Here is a 21,083-nt window from a genome sequence, read left to right as displayed (position 1 = left end):
AATATTTGGAACATGCGTAAATGTTAATAACAATCGCGGAATTGAACAACCATTCACTGAAACCGTTCGCCTTCGCAGATTTCGCAGTATCTTGATATTTATTTGTCATAATTATGGACAACCGTCGTTGGACCGTAGATTAAACAATTATTAATAATGTTCCGGTACAAATAATAGCTAATAAGCTATAAATTTATTGAAATATTCGTTAGACGGAGCAATGACAATCGAAGTAACCGTGCGATAAAATAAATGAATATTTTTCTACATATCCAAATTATAGTTTGTATGAATGCAAATAAGTATGCAAATAATGAGTGTAAACACCTGTAACGTGGTAATTACATACGTTGCCATCTATTGGTGAAAGGGTTAAACTACACTTAAGGTGTGTAAACACCTGGCGGAGAAATGCTCAAGTTTGTCGAAGAATTGTTCTAACCTTCATCAATAGATGGCTCCACAAGCATTATCTACCGACATTACAGATAAGTATCTGCTTTCGAATAATATTCCCCACCGTTCGATAAAATAAATGAATATTTCTTTACATTTCGAAATTATAGTTTGTATGTATGCAAATATATTCTGAATGCGCAATTCCAAACATTTGCGACGTGGTAATTACATGGGTTGCCATCTATTGTTGAACAGGTTAAACTACATTTGAGGTGTGAAAACCCTTGGCGGAGAAACGCTCAAGTTTTTTGTGTTACCATTATGCTTATGGTGCCATCTATTGATGAAGGTCAAAACAATTCTTCGACAAACTTGAACGTTTCTCCGCCAGGTGTTTTCACCCCTTAAGTATAGTTTAACCCCTTCTCCAATAGATGGCAACACATGTAAATATCACGTCACAAATGTTTGGTAGCGCGCGTTCAGAATATATTTACCGATACCACATATAATTCCATTTGTATGATATTCCCAACCGTCCGATCGAATAAATAAATATTTCTGTACAAACTTTTATATGTATCATATAATTTCAAATCTTGACAACCCATTAAACGAATTAAAATAGTATGAGTTGCTATCGAGAAGTTAAAGTCTGTGGCGGTGCTTAGTGGGAGAAGAGGTCTGGACCAAGTTTCTCCCATCACAGGAAGCTTTTCAATGCTGTGATACAGCAATTTGACTTCCGGATTCTTGTTTGGGGAATATGTTTTTACAAAGATCACACACTGGTTACTGGGAAGCAAAACTTGTGTCGGACAGTGTAATCGACTCAGTTTGCATAAGAAATATGTAGATTCTAGGTCGGAATAATCGATGCAGCAAAGAAAGTCCAACGTTTTTTAATAATCTCATCACATTCTCATTTATCGTGCTAGATATCGAAAATATTCATCTCGATCTGTTGTAATAAGGGCAAGATGCTCGAAGAAAAATTCTTCAGTGAATACTTTAGCGAAGTACATATTATAAAGGAATTATGAACAATTTTTATTATTTTTCGTTGGAATTTCGTATCTTTATAGTGAATAGTAACTCCGTATTTTACTTTACTTTATTTTACCCGACGAGTACACGCGTCGAACGCATCGACTAATCCATAAAGATCCATGAACCCACCGAAATAGAGCTTTGAATCGATGCGTATACTCGTCGAAAGCAGCGAATCGTTTCAAGACACGCGAGAACTTCGACTGGAAGTTGACGTTCTCGACGTCGCGCTAATTGAGAGTAAAGCAACAAAACGATTAGCCAACCGCTAATGAAATCGATCCTTCGACGATCCGCTCGAGGTCGATCGAACAGAGTTCTTTCTACCTCTGTAACGAGAGTGTGCGCGCAAAATTTCGCAAAACGGTTTCCCCAACGAACAATAATGCCTGGCGGCGTTGTGTTTCTTGTGTGTATACCCACGACCAGCCACGAACACGAGATCATTTTCGGCGTACCGTTGAAACCATCCAAGAACGAGACCACCGGAAAATCATTGGTTGCTCCGAAGGTGGATCTACGTATCAGGGAAACGAGATCGAGAACGACGCTGGTGAACCTCGATGACAATATCGAGGACATCGCGAACCTTGACGACGACCTGATTCGCAAGAGGTACACTCCGCGCGCGCGTGGTCTCGGAGTTTCCGGTCAACGCAGCAGAGAACCGATTTTCGTCTCGATGGAAACGGTAGATACTTCGACTTAACTTGTACTTAATGATTTTGTATCAAAAAGATATTTAATAAAATAATCAATTTTTTTGCCCTTTACCAAGTTGTATTCGCATAGTATTCAAATTGTACTCGAATGGTATTCGAATGGTATTTGAGTGGTATTCCAGTGGTATTGGAATGGTATTCGAATAGTATTTAAATTGTACTCGAATGGTATTCGAATGGTATTTGAGTGGTATTCGAGTGGTATTCGAGTGGTATTCGAATGGTATTCAAATGGTATTCGAATTGTACTCGAATGGTATTCAAATTGTACTGGAATGGTATTCGAATTATATCGAGTCACCGATACGTTCGAATATTCGAATACAAAAAAATTCAAGTATTCTCAGTCCTATTGAGCGCGTCCCGATGAACGTGTCTGCCCATTGTTCGTTATTTCTACTCACGTTGTAAGTAGAATTTGTAAGTAGAAATAACGAGCAACGGTCAGCCAAATCGTATTCGCAGACGCGCACTCGACAAATCTTCAATGTCCACTTCCTCGGAAAAGGAATCTCGGAAAAAAAACATTGAATTTCACGTTTTCCATTCACTTCCGTACTAAAAATTATTCCCTTCGTTGCCAGAAATTTTTCCCTGCGCCCTGTATAAGAAAATTTCACTTTCGGCGTAATTAATTCGCGCAACTTGTCAGCATTTTGAAAAGTACAAAAATATCGTATTTCTCGCAACAAAAAGAAAATTTTTGCCCATCAATTTGAAACCTCTCGAGCGTACGATGTATAAACTCGTTCACTTCAGAATCTGGATCAATCGTCCCAAGAAAATTCTAAATACGATCTATAATTTTTCTTCTTCTTTTCCCCTCTTTTTCGTTTTCGTAGGTTTTGGACGAATTACTGAAGAAGCTTAAAGTCGAGCACGTAGTTTGGTGCAAGGACAAAGGAGATATGTACTACGAGGTGAGGGATCTAATATGTCTGCTTATCGTCGTTAATTTTTCGCTCATAATTTATTGGTTTTCACATTTCTCGCGAAGGTGATATTTCCGGTGGCTGCCGGGGAACCGTGCGAAAATTGTCTACACTGTCTGACCGAAATGGGGATCGGTGTGAAAATGAACTCCATAGTAAGGTGACTTGTCTCGACACTTCTCGCGAAACGTCCTCTCGTTAGATCAGTTTCAATACTCGAACGAATCGGGATGAGCAATACTCGATTCGAATCGATCCGAAAACTCGATCGAAGAACCGAACAATTCGAAAGAATCGCGCGGTTCAAACGTCTTTCAATTATACCACAATATTTTTATTTCAGGTATTTCTAATTACTTTCTTCCAAATGTTTTATGACATCTTTCTGTTTTATGACGTGTGTCTTCCCGATTTCGACGATTTTCAAATACGTTGTAACGGGTGATATATTGAACAATTTTTTCGCTTTGAAAAAAATTGCGGTTCACTTCAATTCCCAAAATATTTGCAAAAAACAAATCGTTTCGAGTGACTCGGTTCTAACGAGTTTTCTGATCGGATCGAGTTCTCGGTTCTGTCGAGTTCTCGGTCCTATCGACTTTTTGGTTTTGTCGAGTTCTCGGTTCTATCGAGTTCTCGGTTCTGTCGAGTTCTCGGTCCTATCGACTTTTTGGTTTTGTCGAGTTCTCGGTTCTATCGAGTTCTCGGTTCTGTCGAGTTCTCGGTTCTGTCGAGTTCTCAGATCGGTTCGAAAACCAAATCTCCGGTTCGGTTCCGTTCGAATTTCGAACTACTCGAGAGCCCTAACCTCTCATAATACTTTTTTATCAATTTCTCAGCGTAATCCCGACCCAGTGCACATACAGCGGCGTGGGCAGCGTTGATTCCACCGCGATTAAGGACGACTTAGCGCGAAGGTGGTGGTTCTCCTTTGAATCGGAGATCGGTAGAAAAATTCACCGCGAATGGAACACGACGTACATTATAAAACCATAATTGCCATTTTCAGACGAAAGGAATCAGAAGAGAGGAAGAACGCCTGGAAAGCCTTCGTGGAATCGATACGTGCGAAACTGACTGTGAAACAAGTCGTGGACGGCGTACGAAGTGGAGGCGATCTTACGTTCGATTATGTGTTGCTCGTATTAACGGCGGAGTAAGTATTGCGCTCTTTGTTTTTCTTCGTTTCATCGAAATAGAATAATTCGCATGGGCCTTTCGAGACCCCATTCTCTTGCCGATTAAAACCAACGAACGCGTTGTACAGTCGTGTATACGTATTTTAATTGCTGATAAATATTATCTCGTTGAAAAAAAACGTATCTCGTAAACATTCGAGTCGAGTAACTGGTTGTAAATCTACGGCGAGGAGAAGTGGAGAAGTTTGATCATTAAGCGAGGGAAAGAAATGAGATACTCGGGCGATAAGATAGTTTATTTTATCGGCCATTACTGTCGATAATATAGTACGCGTTCTTGATGAAACCTACATTAATCTGATCAACTGTCGGTACGAGAAAATATCGTTAAAATTTTCCGTAGCTGTCTGGCCGCATTGGGTCTCATCGAGAACAGCGCGACAAACGTCGTCGCAGCTATGTTAGTGTCTCCTTTGATGGTAAGACTCGTTTATTTCAATCACGTCGTTCAATTCGATTAACATCAAGGTTGCTCCGGGTTAATCGTCGCTTTGATACAATCTCAAGGGTCCCGTCATGTCGTTAACCTTCGGCACTATCATAGCGGACAGGGACCTTCAGTTTGTCGGCCTAAAGAGTTTATTTCTCGGTATATTTGTTTCGATACTGTTTGGCTTCGTATTCGGCCTCATTCTGGGCACAACCGAGATGCCATGGGGTTACAACGACTGGCCAACCGATGAAATGAAAGGCAGGTATGTTTTACCATGAATACAAAATCTAATGGCGAAAAGAAAAATTATTTCTCCACGAACTTGAGCGTTTTGTCACTGAGGGCGCTACCTGTTAAATCACAAAATCAACATCGGGAGTAATTTGGTATGTATACACTCGTATGCTGCACTAAAGGATGCATAGACCTATGAGGCGTTCAAGTTGATGTTAATAAATTTGTACCGAGAAAACTATATAAAATTAAAATGCTCCCTGTAGAGGCAATTATAGGTCCCTTTGGATGGGTGTGTTGTGGGCCCTTCCATCCGGTACTGGTGTCGCCGTGGCTCTACTACAGGGAAGCAGCGGACCTTTGATTGGTGTCGCTATATCGGCTTCGTTGCTACCACCGGTCGTAAATTGTGTAAGTAACGAGTAACAAGTTATCTGCAGAGATGATAATTTTCAGACGAAAATCCAAGATACTGTAAGTAACGAGTAACAAGTTATCTGCAGAGATGATAATTTTCAGACGAAAATCCAAGATACTGTAACAATTGAGTCCGATTTCTACTAACTACGATACTATTGTTCGACAAAACGTAATTAAATATACCTACAGAAATTGAAATTAATATGCCCAATAATTGTCTAAAAAGAAAAATATCAAATACTGCTCGACGTTTAAGAATTCTTGAAATTCGGAGCTATAAGTTTTAGAGCTTTCACTCCAACGAAACTGATCAATCGATAGTATTGGTAATATTCGGTTGATTTATTCGCGGACGATCGAAGAAAATTAATGTTTGCAGGGTCTATTTTGGGCGCTCGGATGTATATGGCTAATCTATCGTCCGATCAAAATACCGCACATGAAAGGCGAGTCTTACACAGACTATAACACGTCGTACGTGTACATTTACACCGATTATCTTCCAGTCGAGTTCTTCTGTAACGGCATAATCAGCGCGTGCTTAACCCTCGTCAACGTGATGTGTATCTTCGTCACAGCGATAATAGTTTTAAAGGTGAGACAGGTCGTGACCAGAGCCGGCTTTACGTGAAAGTAAATGGTGCACAGAATCGGGGCGCCGTAACGTACACTTTTGCTAATTATAATCCATTAAACATATTACGGTATATACAGTGTGTTACCGACCGTGTAGTATCATTGGGCAAGTGGTGATTCTATGTGTAAAAATAAAAAAAAAAAAAAGGAATAACATTTTTCCGTTTGAAACTTGTTTTACTGGGAAATTGAGTTTGAAAGTGTGTAAATAATACGTTTGTTATTATTAGGTAATACTTAACCGCCGAGTTTGAAAATTTGTAAATAATAAATTTTGTTTACTATCGGTTAATACTTAACTGCTGCTGATGCAGTCGCGCTAAGTCTCACGTATTCGATACTTGCAATTCGCCCGATGCGAACGTACCGACAATAAGAATAAGCAATCGGTAGCTGTACGACCGAAAACAGAATATAAATATTACGGGAGACAATGAATACGAAAGTGTAAACGAAATTGGTCGTGATACAATTTTCAAATTCGTTTTTCTCGTAAACGAAACTTCAAATGGACAAATGTTATTGCTTTTTCATTATAAAAAGCGAGACTTGTAAAAATTTCAGGAACCGTTTGCCCGTAATGCCAGTCTTACCGATCGTTACGGTTTCCTTTTAGATCAAGGAGGTGGCAGCACCGTACACGTCCACGCCCGACTTACGTCGCTTCTGGGAGCACGATATCCGCCTGGTCCGCGATAAGAATATCTCACGAGATAACAATTCATGTTCCTTGAACTCGAGGTAACTGAAATATTTTACATTATAAGCATTCTATAGGATATCAAATTGCGCACAACAAAGTCTACGAGTCGAATTAAGAGAAAAAGATGCTACGCAAATATAGTATCAGAAGAGCTTAATTCGAAAGCTGGACGTACAAAAAACTGAGTATGTCACCAAAAATCCACCCGTGAATGTAGCATATAACACTAATCATACATATATTCATTCTATTGCATTTCTCAATATCCGGTCATCTCAAGGCCGAGGAATAAGTTCTTAATCTAATTTCAATAGGTTTCTATGATAATCATTTTTGTTAAATTTTAATCGCACACTTTTGATTTTTGTCTTATTTTTGCTGGTAAAACATACATACGGTTCGTATAATTTCGAGATACTCTGTATTTATGGCAAAAATTATATTATTAGTTATTATGACGGACTAAATAAAACGGAGCAACGAGCATTAGAACAAACATTGAACGAAGCGGTTCGAGAAGCCATTAACGACGAAACCTTTCGCAAGGTGCGAAGACTCAGTTACGGTCAACATGGTCCTGAACAGCAGGTATTTTAAATATTTTTCGTCCCCTAAAGTTAATCACAATTGTGTTAAATGAAATTATAAGTACTTCTTTTCATCACATTGCTTTTCTTATTTTTTTATACAATATCGAGTTTACTTATCTGATTGCAATAAGTACTATTATTGTTTACCAATAACCAAAGAAATTGATAACAATACTTGTATCCCTAAACTTGTAAGACCTTTTAATAAAATATCTATCGCGGTTAAAAAGTTTGCAACTTAAAGTAAGCAAAAGAAGCTCCAAACATTTAACCTCGTTTGTTTAAAACATACTGTGTACGTTTCAAGAACTTAAATTGATACAAATACTTAATGTACATGTACAGTTTACACCAAAATTGGGTCTTCATACGACGGATGGTGCGACCAACGTTACAAATAATGGAATTGCGAAGGAGGCGACATCCGACTATTTTCGTCCACCCGTGAGTTTAGAAAATTCTTGTAACACGAGTGAAGATTTAGCTGCCCTCGACAAACTAATCACATATCTTTTGGGACAACCGAACGGTACCGGTACCGGACATTTCGATTCTTGGCGTCATTCTTATCGAGCAAGTGCACGAGGTTACAAACAGTTACTCAGCACAGGGGCTACTGTTGAAAAAGGCGATATCGACACGAACATTAACACAACGCCACTTTAATGCATAGTTAAATAAATAAAAAATTTTAACATGTAAGAATATGAAAGAGTATCTTTAAAAAATCCGATTATCAAACTGATTTTTACATGCATAGACACAGATAACTAAACGGTACATCGGTGTACCGTGTAATATTACACGTGTTCCAGAGTTTAAGATGAATTTTATAAAAGATTTACGAGACAATTGTATGCATTTAAATGACAAATTGAATAATATGCTATTTTAAACTATCGCGTTAAGAAAAATGTAAATAATTGAATAAAAAAAAAAAAGTAAAAGATAAAAAATGTAGATTCGAGACTGAGATTTCCTTGAGTTGTGTTAGTTTCCAATTGAAGGTGGTTCGGTTCCAAAGTATCGATCTCCGAAGTTACCAATACCAGGTAACACGTAAAACTTTTCGTTTATCATAGGATCTAAGGCGGACGTTACGATTTTCACACGTGGAAATGCGTAAGCAATAGAATGTACACCGGGTTCTGCCATAAGCAAAGACACAAGTAACACATTCTCCTCGGCAACATCATGATCCAATAAAACTCTAATAGCCATGATGGCGGCAGCACCTGTTGCTACTGTTGCATCCATTAATATCACTTTATAATCTTTAATATCTTTTGGTAATCGAAGATAATAAAGCTGTAATAAATGAATTGTCAGTAACTGTTGTAAAACTGTAGTAAATTAAATATCAGTAATTTGATTTACTTCTGGTTCTTCTGTTTGTTGATTTGTTTGTATAAGTATCTTTCCTATTCTTATATCCTTACATACATCCCTAACAGCTTGTTCCATGGTTTCACCAGCACGCAAAATGGAAACGCCGCATATGTTATCTGTAGCACCACGTTTTCCCTGATACCATACCCCCTGAGGTGTTTCTACAGTTACATCCTTTGGGCAAACGACAATAAATATAAGTAATACAAAAGGATCTTTTTAATATTAATTGTATTTAATTAATACAATGTGTTTGGTGATACTTACCTTGAACGGTAAAAGGGAAAGTGCATATTCGATAACTAAACGTATTAAACGTTTGGAATAAAATATGAATTCGTCTCTCTGTGTTACACTGTTCCTTATAAATGTATGCAAGCCTTTAATTTGTGGTGTATCTGGAAGCAGGTGAAGAGAAGATGGCAATGGCTGACCAATATAAGAATGAGCTAATTTTTCTCTGAGTTTGAAACCCCTCTAAAATAAGGAGTGATAATAAATAAACATAGTACATGAAATTGATATTTCAGGAACAATTGATCTTACCATCTGAAGTTGAGTATGTACATGCTGTACAATAAGCAATATTGCAACCTCATTTTCTCCACCACGTGGCACAATAATATCCGCGTGAACCATTGATGGCGCTATATAATAGTAAAAAGCAGGTTGCACCATAGTACAATACTGTTTTAAAACGCCTTCCAAATCTCTCCCTCTTTGAGATATATCTCTAGATAATCGTCTTGCAAGCCTTACATCAGCATCAGTGTCAACAAATACCTTCATGTCGCACATCTTGACCAATCAAAGAAAGTTAATCAGTGGCAATTTGCTTTTCGTTTTAATATCTTGATGCATTTGTTGATTCGCTGTTTCTACTATGCTGATACTATTGTCATCTTACCTTTAAAACTTCACTTTTGTAAAACGCCAATATTCCCTCAAATATTATAACATTGGCACCATACATAGTTTTCTTTAAAAAAATTAGAAACATAATATATGCATAACATGTATGATGCATACAAAATATTTTTGTTTATTACCGTTCTACTTTCTCTGCTATGTGTCACAAAATTATAAACAGGAACTTCCACCATTTTGCCTTCCTTTAAACGTTGCAACGTATTTTCAAGAAGCTCAAAATCAAAAGCATCGGGATGATCAAAGTTGTAGTCATTATGTGCAGCCATTTCATGCTGTTTCTCATTCAGCACCTGCACCAAGAATTATTTTATTTATATGTATACCATCATCCATCTATTTTTAATATCAATCAATACAATTCCTATAATTAGAAATGACTGTTTTTCATACTTTATAAAATGAATCCAAACTGAGAAGTGTTACCCATGGTACATCTAAAGATTCTATAATCTTTGTTGCAACTGTAGTCTTACCAGAGGCACTGCCTCCAGAAATACCTGAAAGAAAGTTATAAAAAACATCAAGCACATAACCTTTTATTCTTTGAAAATAATATTAATATGTATCCTTAGATAGATGTTACCAACCTATTACAAAAGGTTCTACTTGTTGCCCTGCTGAATTGTACCATGGTGGCCTACCAGCTGTATATATTGTTCTAGTTTTAATCCTAAGGATGGACTCTGATGCAGTCTTTTTATTAGATTGTGACAAACTGGTTGTACGTTGCCTTAATGCTCTTGGCGATTTCTGAGAACCTGTTATGCAATTAATGGTTTTCTTCGTTAAATTATTTCACAAAAATATATCACTAACAAAAGATACATGACATATATAAAGTAAAGAGAAGATAAAGAAGCAAAATTTTATTATAAGGTACATTATTTTTGTATATAACATGAGTTTTAAGGATAAATGGAAATATTAAGGAAGAAAATAGGTAAGAAGAGACGGTACTTTTGAAATTCTTAATTATCTTCTTTAAATTGTAAACCAAGGTTTCTATTCAGTGTGCTTAGTGCATCCTATCTGCCAAATACAAGTACTCCGAATCATTGACTCTGTAAATAATCAGCACACAAACTATGTAATCACTAAAGTACGTGATAAATAAATATGAAGACTTGCAAAAAAAAATGGACAAGATATCATATGAATAGTCAAGAAAATCAACATTATATTATTTCGAAAGTTGATAAACTGACTATCTCACCCGTAGAAGGTGGTCGCGGGGATGACGGTGTAGGTGACTCGATATCATGTCTGTTATATTCATTATCATCGCACCACACGTTTATGGGAACATTTACATCAAGTTGATCCCAAATACTTTCTCCGTGATCACTAAAAAAACACGCACAAGTTACTTTTACAGACAAAACTGACAACGAAATGTTACCTCTCAGAACTCGCTGAACTCGGTTCAATGGAAGTAGCGTACGTTTTAGCTGACATATTCCTTGTCACGTGTAAGAAACTTTAACATAGACTCACACGGGTATAGCTTTTGACTTGTAGTGTGGCTTTAACAAGCTGTAAGACTTTGTACATCCAATTCTGTGCAACACCAATTTAATAAAAGCTGCACTTGCAAAGGCACATGACGAGGTCTACGTGTTGTGTCCAAGTGGGCTCAAAAGAAACACGTCTCCATCTATCGTTAGTACTTTCAATCAAACATTGCTTATCACGATGCTATTTTAATGTTTAAGCTTATTATAGATAACCATAGACTAAATGTGAAATAGTCCTCGCATTCAATGAAAAAATGTGTCATAAATTCAGACAAGACATAAAATAGACTCTATGAACAATATTTCTTCATATTATATCGATAGGGAGCTCACAATCTCTTTACTATTTTTGATTATTTCCAACGTTATCGATTTCCACCGGAATAAGATTATAACGCTATAAGCTGCAAGAATTAAAACTAATTAAACTCATCTATATCGTCCCTATTGACTTCACTCAGCTAGTAACACCGAAAGATTTGAATAACTTCTGGCAATAAACATGGAAAAATTAATCTGAAAAATCTAAACTAGAAATAGTAATTAGTAGATATAGTGTCTAACAAAATAATATTTTGTTGTTATTTCTTATTTTATTTTCTATTAAAAGCATTCGATATTTTACTCTCGAAAATTCAAGAGCAAAAATGTATTACGCATTAATGTTAAAAAATTATAAATATTCTTAACAAAAATTACTGTAATCAAACATGCATCATTTAAAAGGAAAGACGCTAATCGAGATTTTTCAAATTATGTTCTTTAAACGTGTAGGATAAATTAATGAATTAAATTTACTAAATTGTTAATCAAAATATTGAATTACCCTCGAGCAATTCCACCATGAAAGTAAATTTTCACCGAATAAATCTTACAAAATTATACAAAAAAAAAAATAATCCAACGAAAAAGATCAGGAAATAACTTTTGAAACTTTCATATCTGTTTCATATATCTTTATTCAAAATGAATTTCCTTGATGTAATTCTAAATGAAGTAGAATGTTCTATCTTAACATATGAATGTGTGGAACTTTTGATGCAATGTCTTCCTGAGATTGGTAGCTTTGATAGAACCACACAAGATACACAGGAACGAGTTTATATTTTTACTATCGTTATCAATTTCACTTAATTATAGTTCCTAGAATTATGTTTTTTAAACGAAGAAGTTGTTCCAAAACTGCTGATATATTTTACAACGTCGGTATTTCAGATCATACAACACCACTTTCATAAGATGCTAGATCTATCCTGTACTTCTCCTGTGACATAACTCCTATTGCTATTTAAAAAATGTTAAAACTATCAAGATCCTTAAAGTTTATTAAATCACTTAAATCGTTCGAAATTTTAAAGAATATTTCATACAATTCGAAACCGTTGTGAACAGTAAAAAATATTCTTTTTATATTTTACAGTTCGTTTGATTCCTTTATGCATATATGTATTATATATGGTGTCTATGTCGAGCCAAGTAATATTATATATGTGAGTATTACTTACAAATATTTGAAATCTTTGTTCTACCAAAGATCCTGCTGAAGAATATTTCTCGTCATATTTTTGAAACCACGCAAAATAAACATTTTAAATAAATTTTATTTATTTTTAAAAGGATTGCCCTCCAAACCTATACAAATGTATGCATTCCATTTAAACAGATAAAAAAGTGTCACCATATATTTCGATAACAGCATCAAATATGTTGTATAAAGTGTCCTAATATACGTTAGAGTACGAAGAAAACATTTTAGTGACATTCGTAATAAACTTTGAGAAAATTTCTTACAACACTTTATGCGAGACACCCTATATATGATTCGTGGCTTCTTGAAATCATTACTCGCTCGTAGATGAATCAACGATGTGTAACACACGCTGTGACCAAATAATATCTATCGACGCAGTTTTGCGCCGCAACTAAATATAATAAACGTTAAACAAGTGTTCTAAAAGCAAATATCTTAGTTAACTATGCTCGATCGCCCACAATTAATTATTTAATCCATAAATGTCTTAAAAGTATTTGTAAAAAGAAATCGTTCACATTGTTGAGTAATTGGTGCTATTATTAATACAATAACTATCTCGAATGTAAAAAGAAATCATAGATTGCATTGTAGAGCATGAATGTTCATTCCAAACACGCATCGATACAGAGCAAACAAAGTATAATTATGTACAGAAATCAATGGCATACAATCGATAAAATAAGCAATAACTTATATATATATATATACTCACAAAATATACAAAAAAAAAAAAAATATATATATATATATATATATATCCTATATAACATTCGGATAATTTTTAATTATTCTTACAGTGGTGGTGACCTCCTGTGGAATATTTCCAGTTGAACTCGGCATAGTTTTATGATTGCCGCTAATTACAAGAAAGAAATAGTAGTAGGAATCGTTGCTTAGCGGATATCGGACTCGTCCGGTTTCGCCGGAACGCAAAGTGCAAAGTTACCCCGATGCTTCTGCGTGCTGCTCTGTTGTGTGACGTCGTATTGTCTTTTAATAGTCAGCCCCTGTGACCGGTTTTTCCGTCGTTAACAAGGCACCGTTGTACGTCGAGACGCGCCCTCGTCCGACCTTGAAACTTATAATCGTTCATAGCGTTCGATGTTCGAAACATCGTCTGGAAAACTACTAATCGTGCTCCACAGGTTCAATTCTTTTTGTTTCCCTCGGCGCCTCGTTAACGCGGAGCAACAGTGAAATGGCGAAAAAGACGTACGATCTGTTGTTCAAGTTACTGCTCATCGGTGACTCCGGAGTCGGCAAAACTTGTATACTGTTTAGATTTTCAGACGATGCCTTCTCTACAACGTTTATTTCTACCATAGGTAAGAGAAGCATTACGGATAATAGTTGTTTATAACATGATGCATTTCATGAACTGGATCGCCCGACACTGTAAATTCCTTTTAGTATAGTAGGTTATGCTGCTAAGACGAAATTCCAATATCGTATAATGAAAATACCTAAAATTCTATTTGAAAAATAAGGGATAGTTTGATATCAAAGTGCCATTTCTGTTCTTTTTTATCTTAAATATATTTGTAAAATTATTCCTCCGAGCAGATTACTTGACAACATTGTTGTACAAGTGGAAAGTTGATGTAAATAGATAATTAATACATCATGAAGTATCTGTTATATAAATAAATGTTGCATTTTTTATCACTTAGGTATCGATTTTAAAATCAAGACAGTGGAATTAAGAGGAAAGAAAATCAAGTTACAGATATGGTAAGATTTTGAATATTAAACTTGTTTAAATAGCTTTTAATCTATGCACTTGCAGGGATACAGCTGGGCAAGAAAGATTTCATACCATTACTACATCATACTACAGGGGTGCAATGGGTATTATGCTTGTTTATGATATTACTAATGAGAAGACGTTTGAAAATATTGTCAAATGGTTAAGAAATATTGACGAAGTAAGTGTAATTGTAAATTTTGTTACTGCTCATAGATAAAAAACAACCTTTTTTACTGTTTTGTTCTCAATTATTTTAGCATGCGAACGAAGATGTAGAAAAGATGATATTGGGAAACAAAAGTGACATGGAAGACAGACGTGTTGTTAGCACAGAAAGAGGAGAAGCGGTAAAATGATCTAAACTGAAATCTTATTGATCTTGCGAATTAATAAGCCAATATCCCTTTCAGATAGCAAGAGAGCATGGAATCAGATTTATGGAAACATCGGCGAAAGCTGACATCAATATTGATCGTGCATTTAGTGAATTAGCTGAAGCAATATTGGAAAAAACACATGGAAAAGAACCTCAAGATGCTCCTGATAGAGTAACGGTTGATCGAAAGGTGGAAAGAAGTTCTAATCGGTGTTGCTAATTTTATATTATTTATTTTAATGGCGCATAATAAACTATATATCAGCTCGTGCCACTCAAAATAGATTTGTGGATAGATTTAGAGCATAATTTAAAGCATAATAGTATAATTAAACTCTTCACGACACTGCCTAATCAAATTCAATTGAACTCATTTGACAACAGTTCTGATAAAAGATAGTACTTACATTTAATTCAAAATAGATAGTACTTACATTTAATTCAAAATAGATAGTACTTACATTTCATTCAAAATAGATAGTACTTACATTTCATTCAAAATATAAAAGAAATAATTCTGATTCAAAATATAAAAGAAACAATTCTAATTAAAAAATGAAGTTTCTTAACTATACCTGGATTTCGAAGAATGAGCTATAAATGCTGTTTGTCACGTATATCATTGTATTTATAATGTGTCTATTGCATGTATACAAACATTAAAGCTCCATCACAGTTTTTACAAATAATATAAGAAATCAACAATAAATACTGTTGATGGAGCTTTGTTTTCCATATGAAACTCCATGCATTGTTGCACGAACAAAGTCAACTAGGAACAATTTATTTGTTATGAGGCTGCAATTTGTTACCATAATAAGAAGAGTGAGAATGAATGTGGGCTTTTAATCTTTAAAATCTATGTGAACATTGAATGCTTTTTCATACGGACATTGCACTATATATACTTATTTACACTTTAAGTTGAAATCTAAAAGCTTAAGACCAAGAGCTTTTATCCTATTTGTGTAAGACTAATTTACTACAAATATAAACATTCACGATTTCGAAATGACTGATTTTTATTTCCCATCACAATAGTACAATCTATAACAAATATGTATACAATAAAAAGTGTCTGTGTATATTATGTTGTCATTTATGATATTTGACTTCGTATTTGCATTTTTTTATAATGTACAGAATCAAATATTTTCATTCTTATAATATACCAGCAACAGACAAAATGCTAGGTTGTACTGAAAAAAATTGGAGTGTATTGATTCTTAATATTTGTAAAAAAAAATAAAAATATCATTCAATTCACTAGAATTTCTTTTATTATGCTAATATGATCAATAACAGCTATTCTCCAAACACGCAACGAGAAATACATGTATTTATGCACTTTTAAGGTGATATGGAAGTGTAATAATTTGTAAATATTATACCACTAAATCTAATGCCGATATTAACATGAATAAAACATATTTTATATTATATATATTAATAATTAGTTCAATCATTTGCCACATATACAGAATTTCTTTTTGTTATAATAAAGTACGATATTAAGATCAATAAAACATATTTTATATTGTACATATTAATGATTGGTTCAATCATTTGCCACATATACAGAATTTCTTTTTGTTATGATAAAGTACAAATAGCAAATATTTTTTTATAAAGTGAAATACTTTTTCAAGCAAGTTTAATGAGTATAAATAATACTTTTTTTCAAAGGAAACAATGGAAACGAAATAACTGAACATACATAGATATATAAATAATGCATCAACATTTATCACATACCTGTTCATATTCTTAACTACAATAACGATTAACTCACTTTTCTTAATATGGGAATTATTTTACTCGACTTACAAGATTAGACGCACTTTAAAACAATAATTTTGCTGTACCTTTTATATTGACTATACTTTAAAAAACATGAGAAAGCTATTAGTTTACAGAAATGAATTTTCAATATGCTGTGAATATCCATAGATTGTATCTTTAATTACTTATCTGTAATATACTCCCTGTGCACAAAGTAAAGAGAGTAAAAACAGAATAATGATGCGTAAAAGCATTATGCATTATACAATAATTCATATCTGACAAAAAATATATATTACAATGTTTAATTATTTTCATGACCAATAATAGACAAAATATGAATAAATATGTTAATAACATCTATATAAATATTCAATGCTGCAAAGATATACTCTTCCGGAGAAATTTTATATTTATGGTTATTCATCATCATTTGTGTATCATAGACTAAGTAAAAGGAGAAAAGCAAGGCCCCAATTGATGAGTACACTAAGGTCATAATTCTTCCTTGCCAGATCATTGCAATTATTCCAAAAAGTAGAAAAACAAGCATTGCAACAAACAAATAACTATGACAGCCGGTGAAATCGTATTTCGTTTGAAATGCAAACAGCGTCAATCCGAGGCAAACTGCTGCTGTAATTCCAACTGCTAAGAGTACCTATAAATAATTCATAGAAACCTATTTTATTTCCTCTTTGATTATAGACGTAATGAAAATTTATACATTTTTAGTAACTTACCTCTTGAGAATCGAACCTAGAAGCAGCTGTAGCTAGCATAAAACTTTCTGCTAGTGTAAATATAAACAAAAATATAAAATTTATTGGGGATTTTCGTCTCACATCCTCACAGCAAGCCAGACATATAATTATAACTATAGTAGCCACAAAACAAATCCAAAATATCTCTGGGTGATGCATTACCCATAACTTAGTGGGTCGATGATAAAGAAATACCGATATCATGGAGACTGTAATTAGTAGTTGACATATAAGTATGCTGTAAACTTTCCTAAGAAAAGGAGGATACAAAGTTACATTTAAACAAATCTAATACTCATATACTAATACACATAGAATGGTTATGTATGAATACTTATTATAATACGAACCTAATAAACCCATTTCTGATTGATCTGTCATCAAAGTTAAATCTTTTAGAATCTTCTGTATAATTTGATCCATACATAGCTGAATTTGGTCCTACACCACTTTCAGGGCCAAGTGGTGGTTGTACGAAAGGCATTGCACCTGGAGGTGGAACAAAACCAGGTCCTATAAAAAGATAAGATATTATAAATATATATTTTATATGGAAATTATATTATTAATATGAAAAATATATACAATAATATTTATACCAACCAGATTCTCCATAAGGAGGAGGATTTTCTCCATAAGGAGGTCGATATCCTGAATTATGTCCCTCTTGAGGTGGATAGCCAGGATTTTGTTGAGGAAAACCTGTAAAACAAATTTAAAGTATATAAAATATTATTCTGCAATGAAGTTTGCATTGTAACGTTCATTAAATTTTGTTCTTTAATAACAGCCACTAAATGTTAGTACATAATCTTTGTATATATTATTGATGTTATTTTACTTACAAATCAATCACTTGATAGCAATATAAATTACTTTAACACTGTACTGATCTTTTTCAACAAATTTGTAGCTACTTTTACTTTTTCATTAAGTGCTAATAATTACAAATTTTATTTGAAATGTCAACACCTTTGCAGATGGTTTAGAACAATAATTGTTACTTGAAAGAAGCATGATAATACTTACAGAATGCTAAACATTCTACTATATATTAAAGACACGAATAATGTACAACAATCAAGAATATGTAAAAAAGAATACAGAAAAATCAGAACCTTGCCCTGGATAAAATGCTGTACCAGGTGTACTCTGCCAAGTCGTCATCTTTTGGTTTTCGTTTTATCTGAAAAAAAAATCTATTATTATGCAATCACTATCAATGTATCAATAATTAAAAATTAAATATCATAAGACTTTATACTGATGATTAATTACTATTTTTAATAATTATTAAATCTTGATTTTTATTTTACACAATATCTTATTAAAATTTACTTGCAAGCTTACAGATACAAATGTGTCTAGTCTTTGACCAACAATAAAATAAAATATAATACTTAATGCTAATATATTATTACATATGTTATAATAAATTATTATATTTTACTAATGATCTAGTATGATATTCTCTATTCACTAATTTATATATCTGATGATGATATATACTATAAGCAAATTAACACACATTGTGCGATTGCAATATAATGAAGTTTATAAGAAAAAATATTTCATAGTTTTAATACTTCAACGTCAATGACTAAATCTGAAGAATTGTATGAAATAATTTTATATAACTTTTTGAAAAGTAAACAAATAAATATGTTTGTTCTTTAGGGAAAATAACAGCAGTTAGTACATAATAACAAAATCATTGTAACTTTCTAATCTTCTAAAATATGTAAATAATGATAAAAGGGCATTATATATTTACAGATTATCAAAAAAATTTCTAAAGATTGTTATTAAACACTTCAAACCAAATGCTCAACAAATTCTTATTAAAAATGTTGAAATATTTAATCTGAAATTATTATTTTCAACATTATTAGTAGCAGAAGTCTAGCAAAATAAAACTTAGTAATTTAAATATTATAAATATGAACACATTAATCTTATCTAATTTTTTATTAAAGACACAGATGTATATACAGTCGATTTTTTTCCGCTGACAGTACAAACGAAAAATGTACGATGAAAATCGTGAATGTTACGTAAATTAAGCAATTATCTTCATTCTGTAAAGTAATTATCATAATTTTGTATACTTTAGTAGAAACTGAAATACATACGACGGATGATAAATAATTTCGTTAACGAAGCAAGTAAATCGCAATATTGCGAAATAGTAAGACGATATTTTACAACCTTAACTGTATAAGCGGATTGAAACGCTGAAGCGAAAAGTTTTCCGAAAGCTGATATAAATTTTAGAATACATTTTTACAATACATCCTAAAAGTTTGTTTACAAATATGTGCAATACTAATACAAAAGCACATTGCTGTTTATACGAGTCAATTTGATGCGTCACACGCACTTTCTGGAAATAGTTAAATTCATAACCACATTCGTAGGTCAAAAATAAGTTAGATTTATTTACCTTTTTAAGAGACCGTTTAAGATCCTTAATTAATAAAACACTTGAGATCTGCTTTAAATGGTAATTATTTCGACTAGATTTGATCGTCAACTTTATTCACCTATGCAATGCAGTTTATACGTGTGTTGTGTTCGTACACTATAGAGATGTTACACTCACCATTCATCAACCTTCGACTGAAATCTCGTACATTGTGTGAGTAACTGATATGAAGTAGGTTGAATATTGGGGAGTGTCGCGTCAATACATTGCGCGCCTGCGTAATTCGTTTCCCAGAGTACTGTACACTGTTAAACACTATACAATATGACAAACAAAAATATTAGTACAGTTATCGGTTAAAATACATTGATCATAATACTTTCATCATTATTTTATTTACAGAAAGAAGTTCATCGACTTCAAATGTAATGGTGAACCTGTCATGTTTAATCTAATTTACATATTATCCGGTTCATTCAATTAAGACATATTAAATATTTTTGTAAGAAACAATATGTTTTCCTCTTTTCTGCCCATTGCTTTTTTTGCAGAAGATTTCTTTCTTGTTCTCATATACTTGACGTACAAATATCTCTTCTATCTCTACTTCTCCTAATATTAGAATAATAATATGTTATTTGTAAATCTTTTAATTATATTTTATTTGGTAAAATGATTTTTATTTAATATATCATTCACATTTCAAAATAAGATCTACTTTATGAGTTTATAATTCTTTTTGTCTTGTTAACTTTTGTATTCTATTGATTATAATATTGTGGTACTTATTATAATAATCATTGGTTATGAAAATGTTAAATAATTAAAAAAAAAAAACAACCATATGTATGCACTAAAGTACAAAAAGTACATTTTATTAAGCTTTGATAATACTTCTATTCGGGCCTAATTAACATAAACAACAACCACATTTTTATATTTAATTCTTTTGGACAACGAAATAATGTTTTAGTTATTTTTATTTCAACAACTAAAGTTGGTTAATATTTTTGTATGATACTGTATATTTTCTATATCTTTGAAAAATATTATATGAAGATGTTGTTATAACTCGTTGTTATAAAACACGAATGATTGCACAGTTTAAAATATAATGATTCTCTCATTGCTATAAAACGTGAATAATTATACAATTAAAAAATAGTGATTCTCTCACTGTTTAAGTGGTTATAAAACGTGAATAATTACACAATTTTATTTTTATTATAAAATGTCAAATGCTTATTAATTTGTTACTATGTAATTAAATGAAATTATTTTTTTTTCATGAAAGATATCCTGTT

The 21,083-nt window shown here is 33.1% G+C and overlaps 4 protein-coding genes across 6 annotated transcripts; 2 read left to right on the top strand and 2 right to left on the bottom strand.

Moving 5' to 3' along the window:
- The first annotated feature begins 1,834 nt into the window (after nucleotides 1–1,834).
- Nucleotides 1,835–8,696, top strand: LOC143153534 (uncharacterized). Its single transcript, XM_076324879.1, has 12 exons — nucleotides 1,835–2,140; nucleotides 3,014–3,091; nucleotides 3,169–3,263; nucleotides 3,943–4,020; nucleotides 4,113–4,259; nucleotides 4,646–4,721; nucleotides 4,810–4,997; nucleotides 5,236–5,380; nucleotides 5,769–5,984; nucleotides 6,642–6,766; nucleotides 7,178–7,316; nucleotides 7,664–8,696. Exons 1-12 carry the CDS (start codon nucleotides 1,835–1,837, stop codon nucleotides 7,982–7,984), a joined length of 1,914 nt encoding a protein of 637 aa, XP_076180994.1. The 3' UTR covers nucleotides 7,985–8,696.
- Nucleotides 7,081–13,655, bottom strand: LOC143153543 (uridine-cytidine kinase-like 1). 2 transcript variants are annotated; one of them, XM_076324897.1, is made up of 11 exons: nucleotides 13,481–13,655; nucleotides 11,079–11,291; nucleotides 10,851–10,981; nucleotides 10,225–10,395; nucleotides 10,028–10,134; nucleotides 9,757–9,927; nucleotides 9,615–9,686; nucleotides 9,254–9,505; nucleotides 8,975–9,184; nucleotides 8,696–8,881; nucleotides 7,081–8,626 (listed from the first exon to the last, which is right to left on the bottom strand). In XM_076324897.1, the coding sequence occupies exons 2-11, from the start codon at nucleotides 11,090–11,092 to the stop codon at nucleotides 8,309–8,311; spliced, it is 1,632 nt and encodes a 543-aa protein (XP_076181012.1). In that variant the 5' UTR covers nucleotides 11,093–11,291; nucleotides 13,481–13,655; the 3' UTR covers nucleotides 7,081–8,308. The 2 variants fall into 2 exon arrangements, with proteins under 2 accessions (XP_076181012.1, XP_076181006.1); XM_076324891.1 differs by having other exon boundaries at nucleotides 11,037–11,291; nucleotides 13,481–13,651.
- Nucleotides 13,075–15,820, top strand: Rab10 (RAS oncogene family member Rab10). Its single transcript, XM_076324931.1, has 6 exons — nucleotides 13,075–13,322; nucleotides 13,483–14,010; nucleotides 14,356–14,416; nucleotides 14,472–14,610; nucleotides 14,690–14,779; nucleotides 14,843–15,820. Exons 2-6 carry the CDS (start codon nucleotides 13,884–13,886, stop codon nucleotides 15,026–15,028), a joined length of 603 nt encoding a protein of 200 aa, XP_076181046.1. The 5' UTR covers nucleotides 13,075–13,322; nucleotides 13,483–13,883; the 3' UTR covers nucleotides 15,029–15,820.
- On the bottom strand, nucleotides 15,813–20,034 carry Lfg (Glutamate NMDA receptor-associated protein 1 lifeguard). 2 transcript variants are annotated; one of them, XM_076324920.1, is made up of 6 exons: nucleotides 19,957–20,034; nucleotides 18,473–18,540; nucleotides 17,958–18,056; nucleotides 17,705–17,867; nucleotides 17,334–17,604; nucleotides 15,813–17,251 (listed from the first exon to the last, which is right to left on the bottom strand). In XM_076324920.1, the coding sequence occupies exons 2-6, from the start codon at nucleotides 18,519–18,521 to the stop codon at nucleotides 16,895–16,897; spliced, it is 939 nt and encodes a 312-aa protein (XP_076181035.1). In that variant the 5' UTR covers nucleotides 18,522–18,540; nucleotides 19,957–20,034; the 3' UTR covers nucleotides 15,813–16,894. The 2 variants fall into 2 exon arrangements, with proteins under 2 accessions (XP_076181035.1, XP_076181026.1); XM_076324911.1 differs by lacking the exon at nucleotides 19,957–20,034 and adding an exon at nucleotides 19,798–19,950.
- Between the last annotated feature and the right edge of the window lie 1,049 nt (nucleotides 20,035–21,083).

This window comes from Ptiloglossa arizonensis, chromosome 1 (genome assembly GCF_051014685.1).
Source record: "Ptiloglossa arizonensis isolate GNS036 chromosome 1, iyPtiAriz1_principal, whole genome shotgun sequence".
Taxonomy (NCBI): domain Eukaryota; kingdom Metazoa; phylum Arthropoda; class Insecta; order Hymenoptera; family Colletidae; genus Ptiloglossa; species Ptiloglossa arizonensis.
Note: the sequence above shows the minus strand (reverse complement) of the source record. Positions and strands in the feature narration are given on the sequence as shown.

Excerpts from the sequence above, each read along its gene's own strand:
- Lfg (XM_076324920.1), bottom strand. The coding sequence starts at position 18,521 with ATGACGACTTGGCAGAGTACACCTGGTACAGCATTTTATCCAGGGCAA. Across the intron at positions 17,868-17,957 it reads TCCTCCTTATGGAGAATCTG|GACCTGGTTTTGTTCCACCT; the intron begins GTTGGTATAAAT and ends ATCTTTTTATAG. Across the intron at positions 17,252-17,333 it reads CTAGGTTCGATTCTCAAGAG|GTACTCTTAGCAGTTGGAAT; the intron begins GTAAGTTACTAA and ends AATTATTTATAG.
- Rab10 (XM_076324931.1), top strand. The coding sequence starts at position 13,884 with ATGGCGAAAAAGACGTACGATCTGTTGTTCAAGTTACTGCTCATCGGT. Across the intron at positions 14,611-14,689 it reads GGTTAAGAAATATTGACGAA|CATGCGAACGAAGATGTAGA; the intron begins GTAAGTGTAATT and ends CAATTATTTTAG. Across the intron at positions 14,780-14,842 it reads GCACAGAAAGAGGAGAAGCG|ATAGCAAGAGAGCATGGAAT; the intron begins GTAAAATGATCT and ends TATCCCTTTCAG.
- LOC143153543 (XM_076324891.1), bottom strand. The coding sequence starts at position 11,092 with ATGTCAGCTAAAACGTACGCTACTTCCATTGAACCGAGTTCAGCGAGT. Across the intron at positions 10,135-10,224 it reads AGTAGAACCTTTTGTAATAG|GTATTTCTGGAGGCAGTGCC; the intron begins GTTGGTAACATC and ends ACTTTCTTTCAG. Across the intron at positions 8,627-8,695 it reads AACAAACAGAAGAACCAGAA|CTTTATTATCTTCGATTACC; the intron begins GTAAATCAAATT and ends CATTTATTACAG.
- LOC143153534 (XM_076324879.1), top strand. The coding sequence starts at position 1,835 with ATGCCTGGCGGCGTTGTGTTTCTTGTGTGTATACCCACGACCAGCCAC. Across the intron at positions 4,260-4,645 it reads TTGCTCGTATTAACGGCGGA|CTGTCTGGCCGCATTGGGTC; the intron begins GTAAGTATTGCG and ends AATTTTCCGTAG. Across the intron at positions 7,317-7,663 it reads AACATGGTCCTGAACAGCAG|TTTACACCAAAATTGGGTCT; the intron begins GTATTTTAAATA and ends GTACATGTACAG.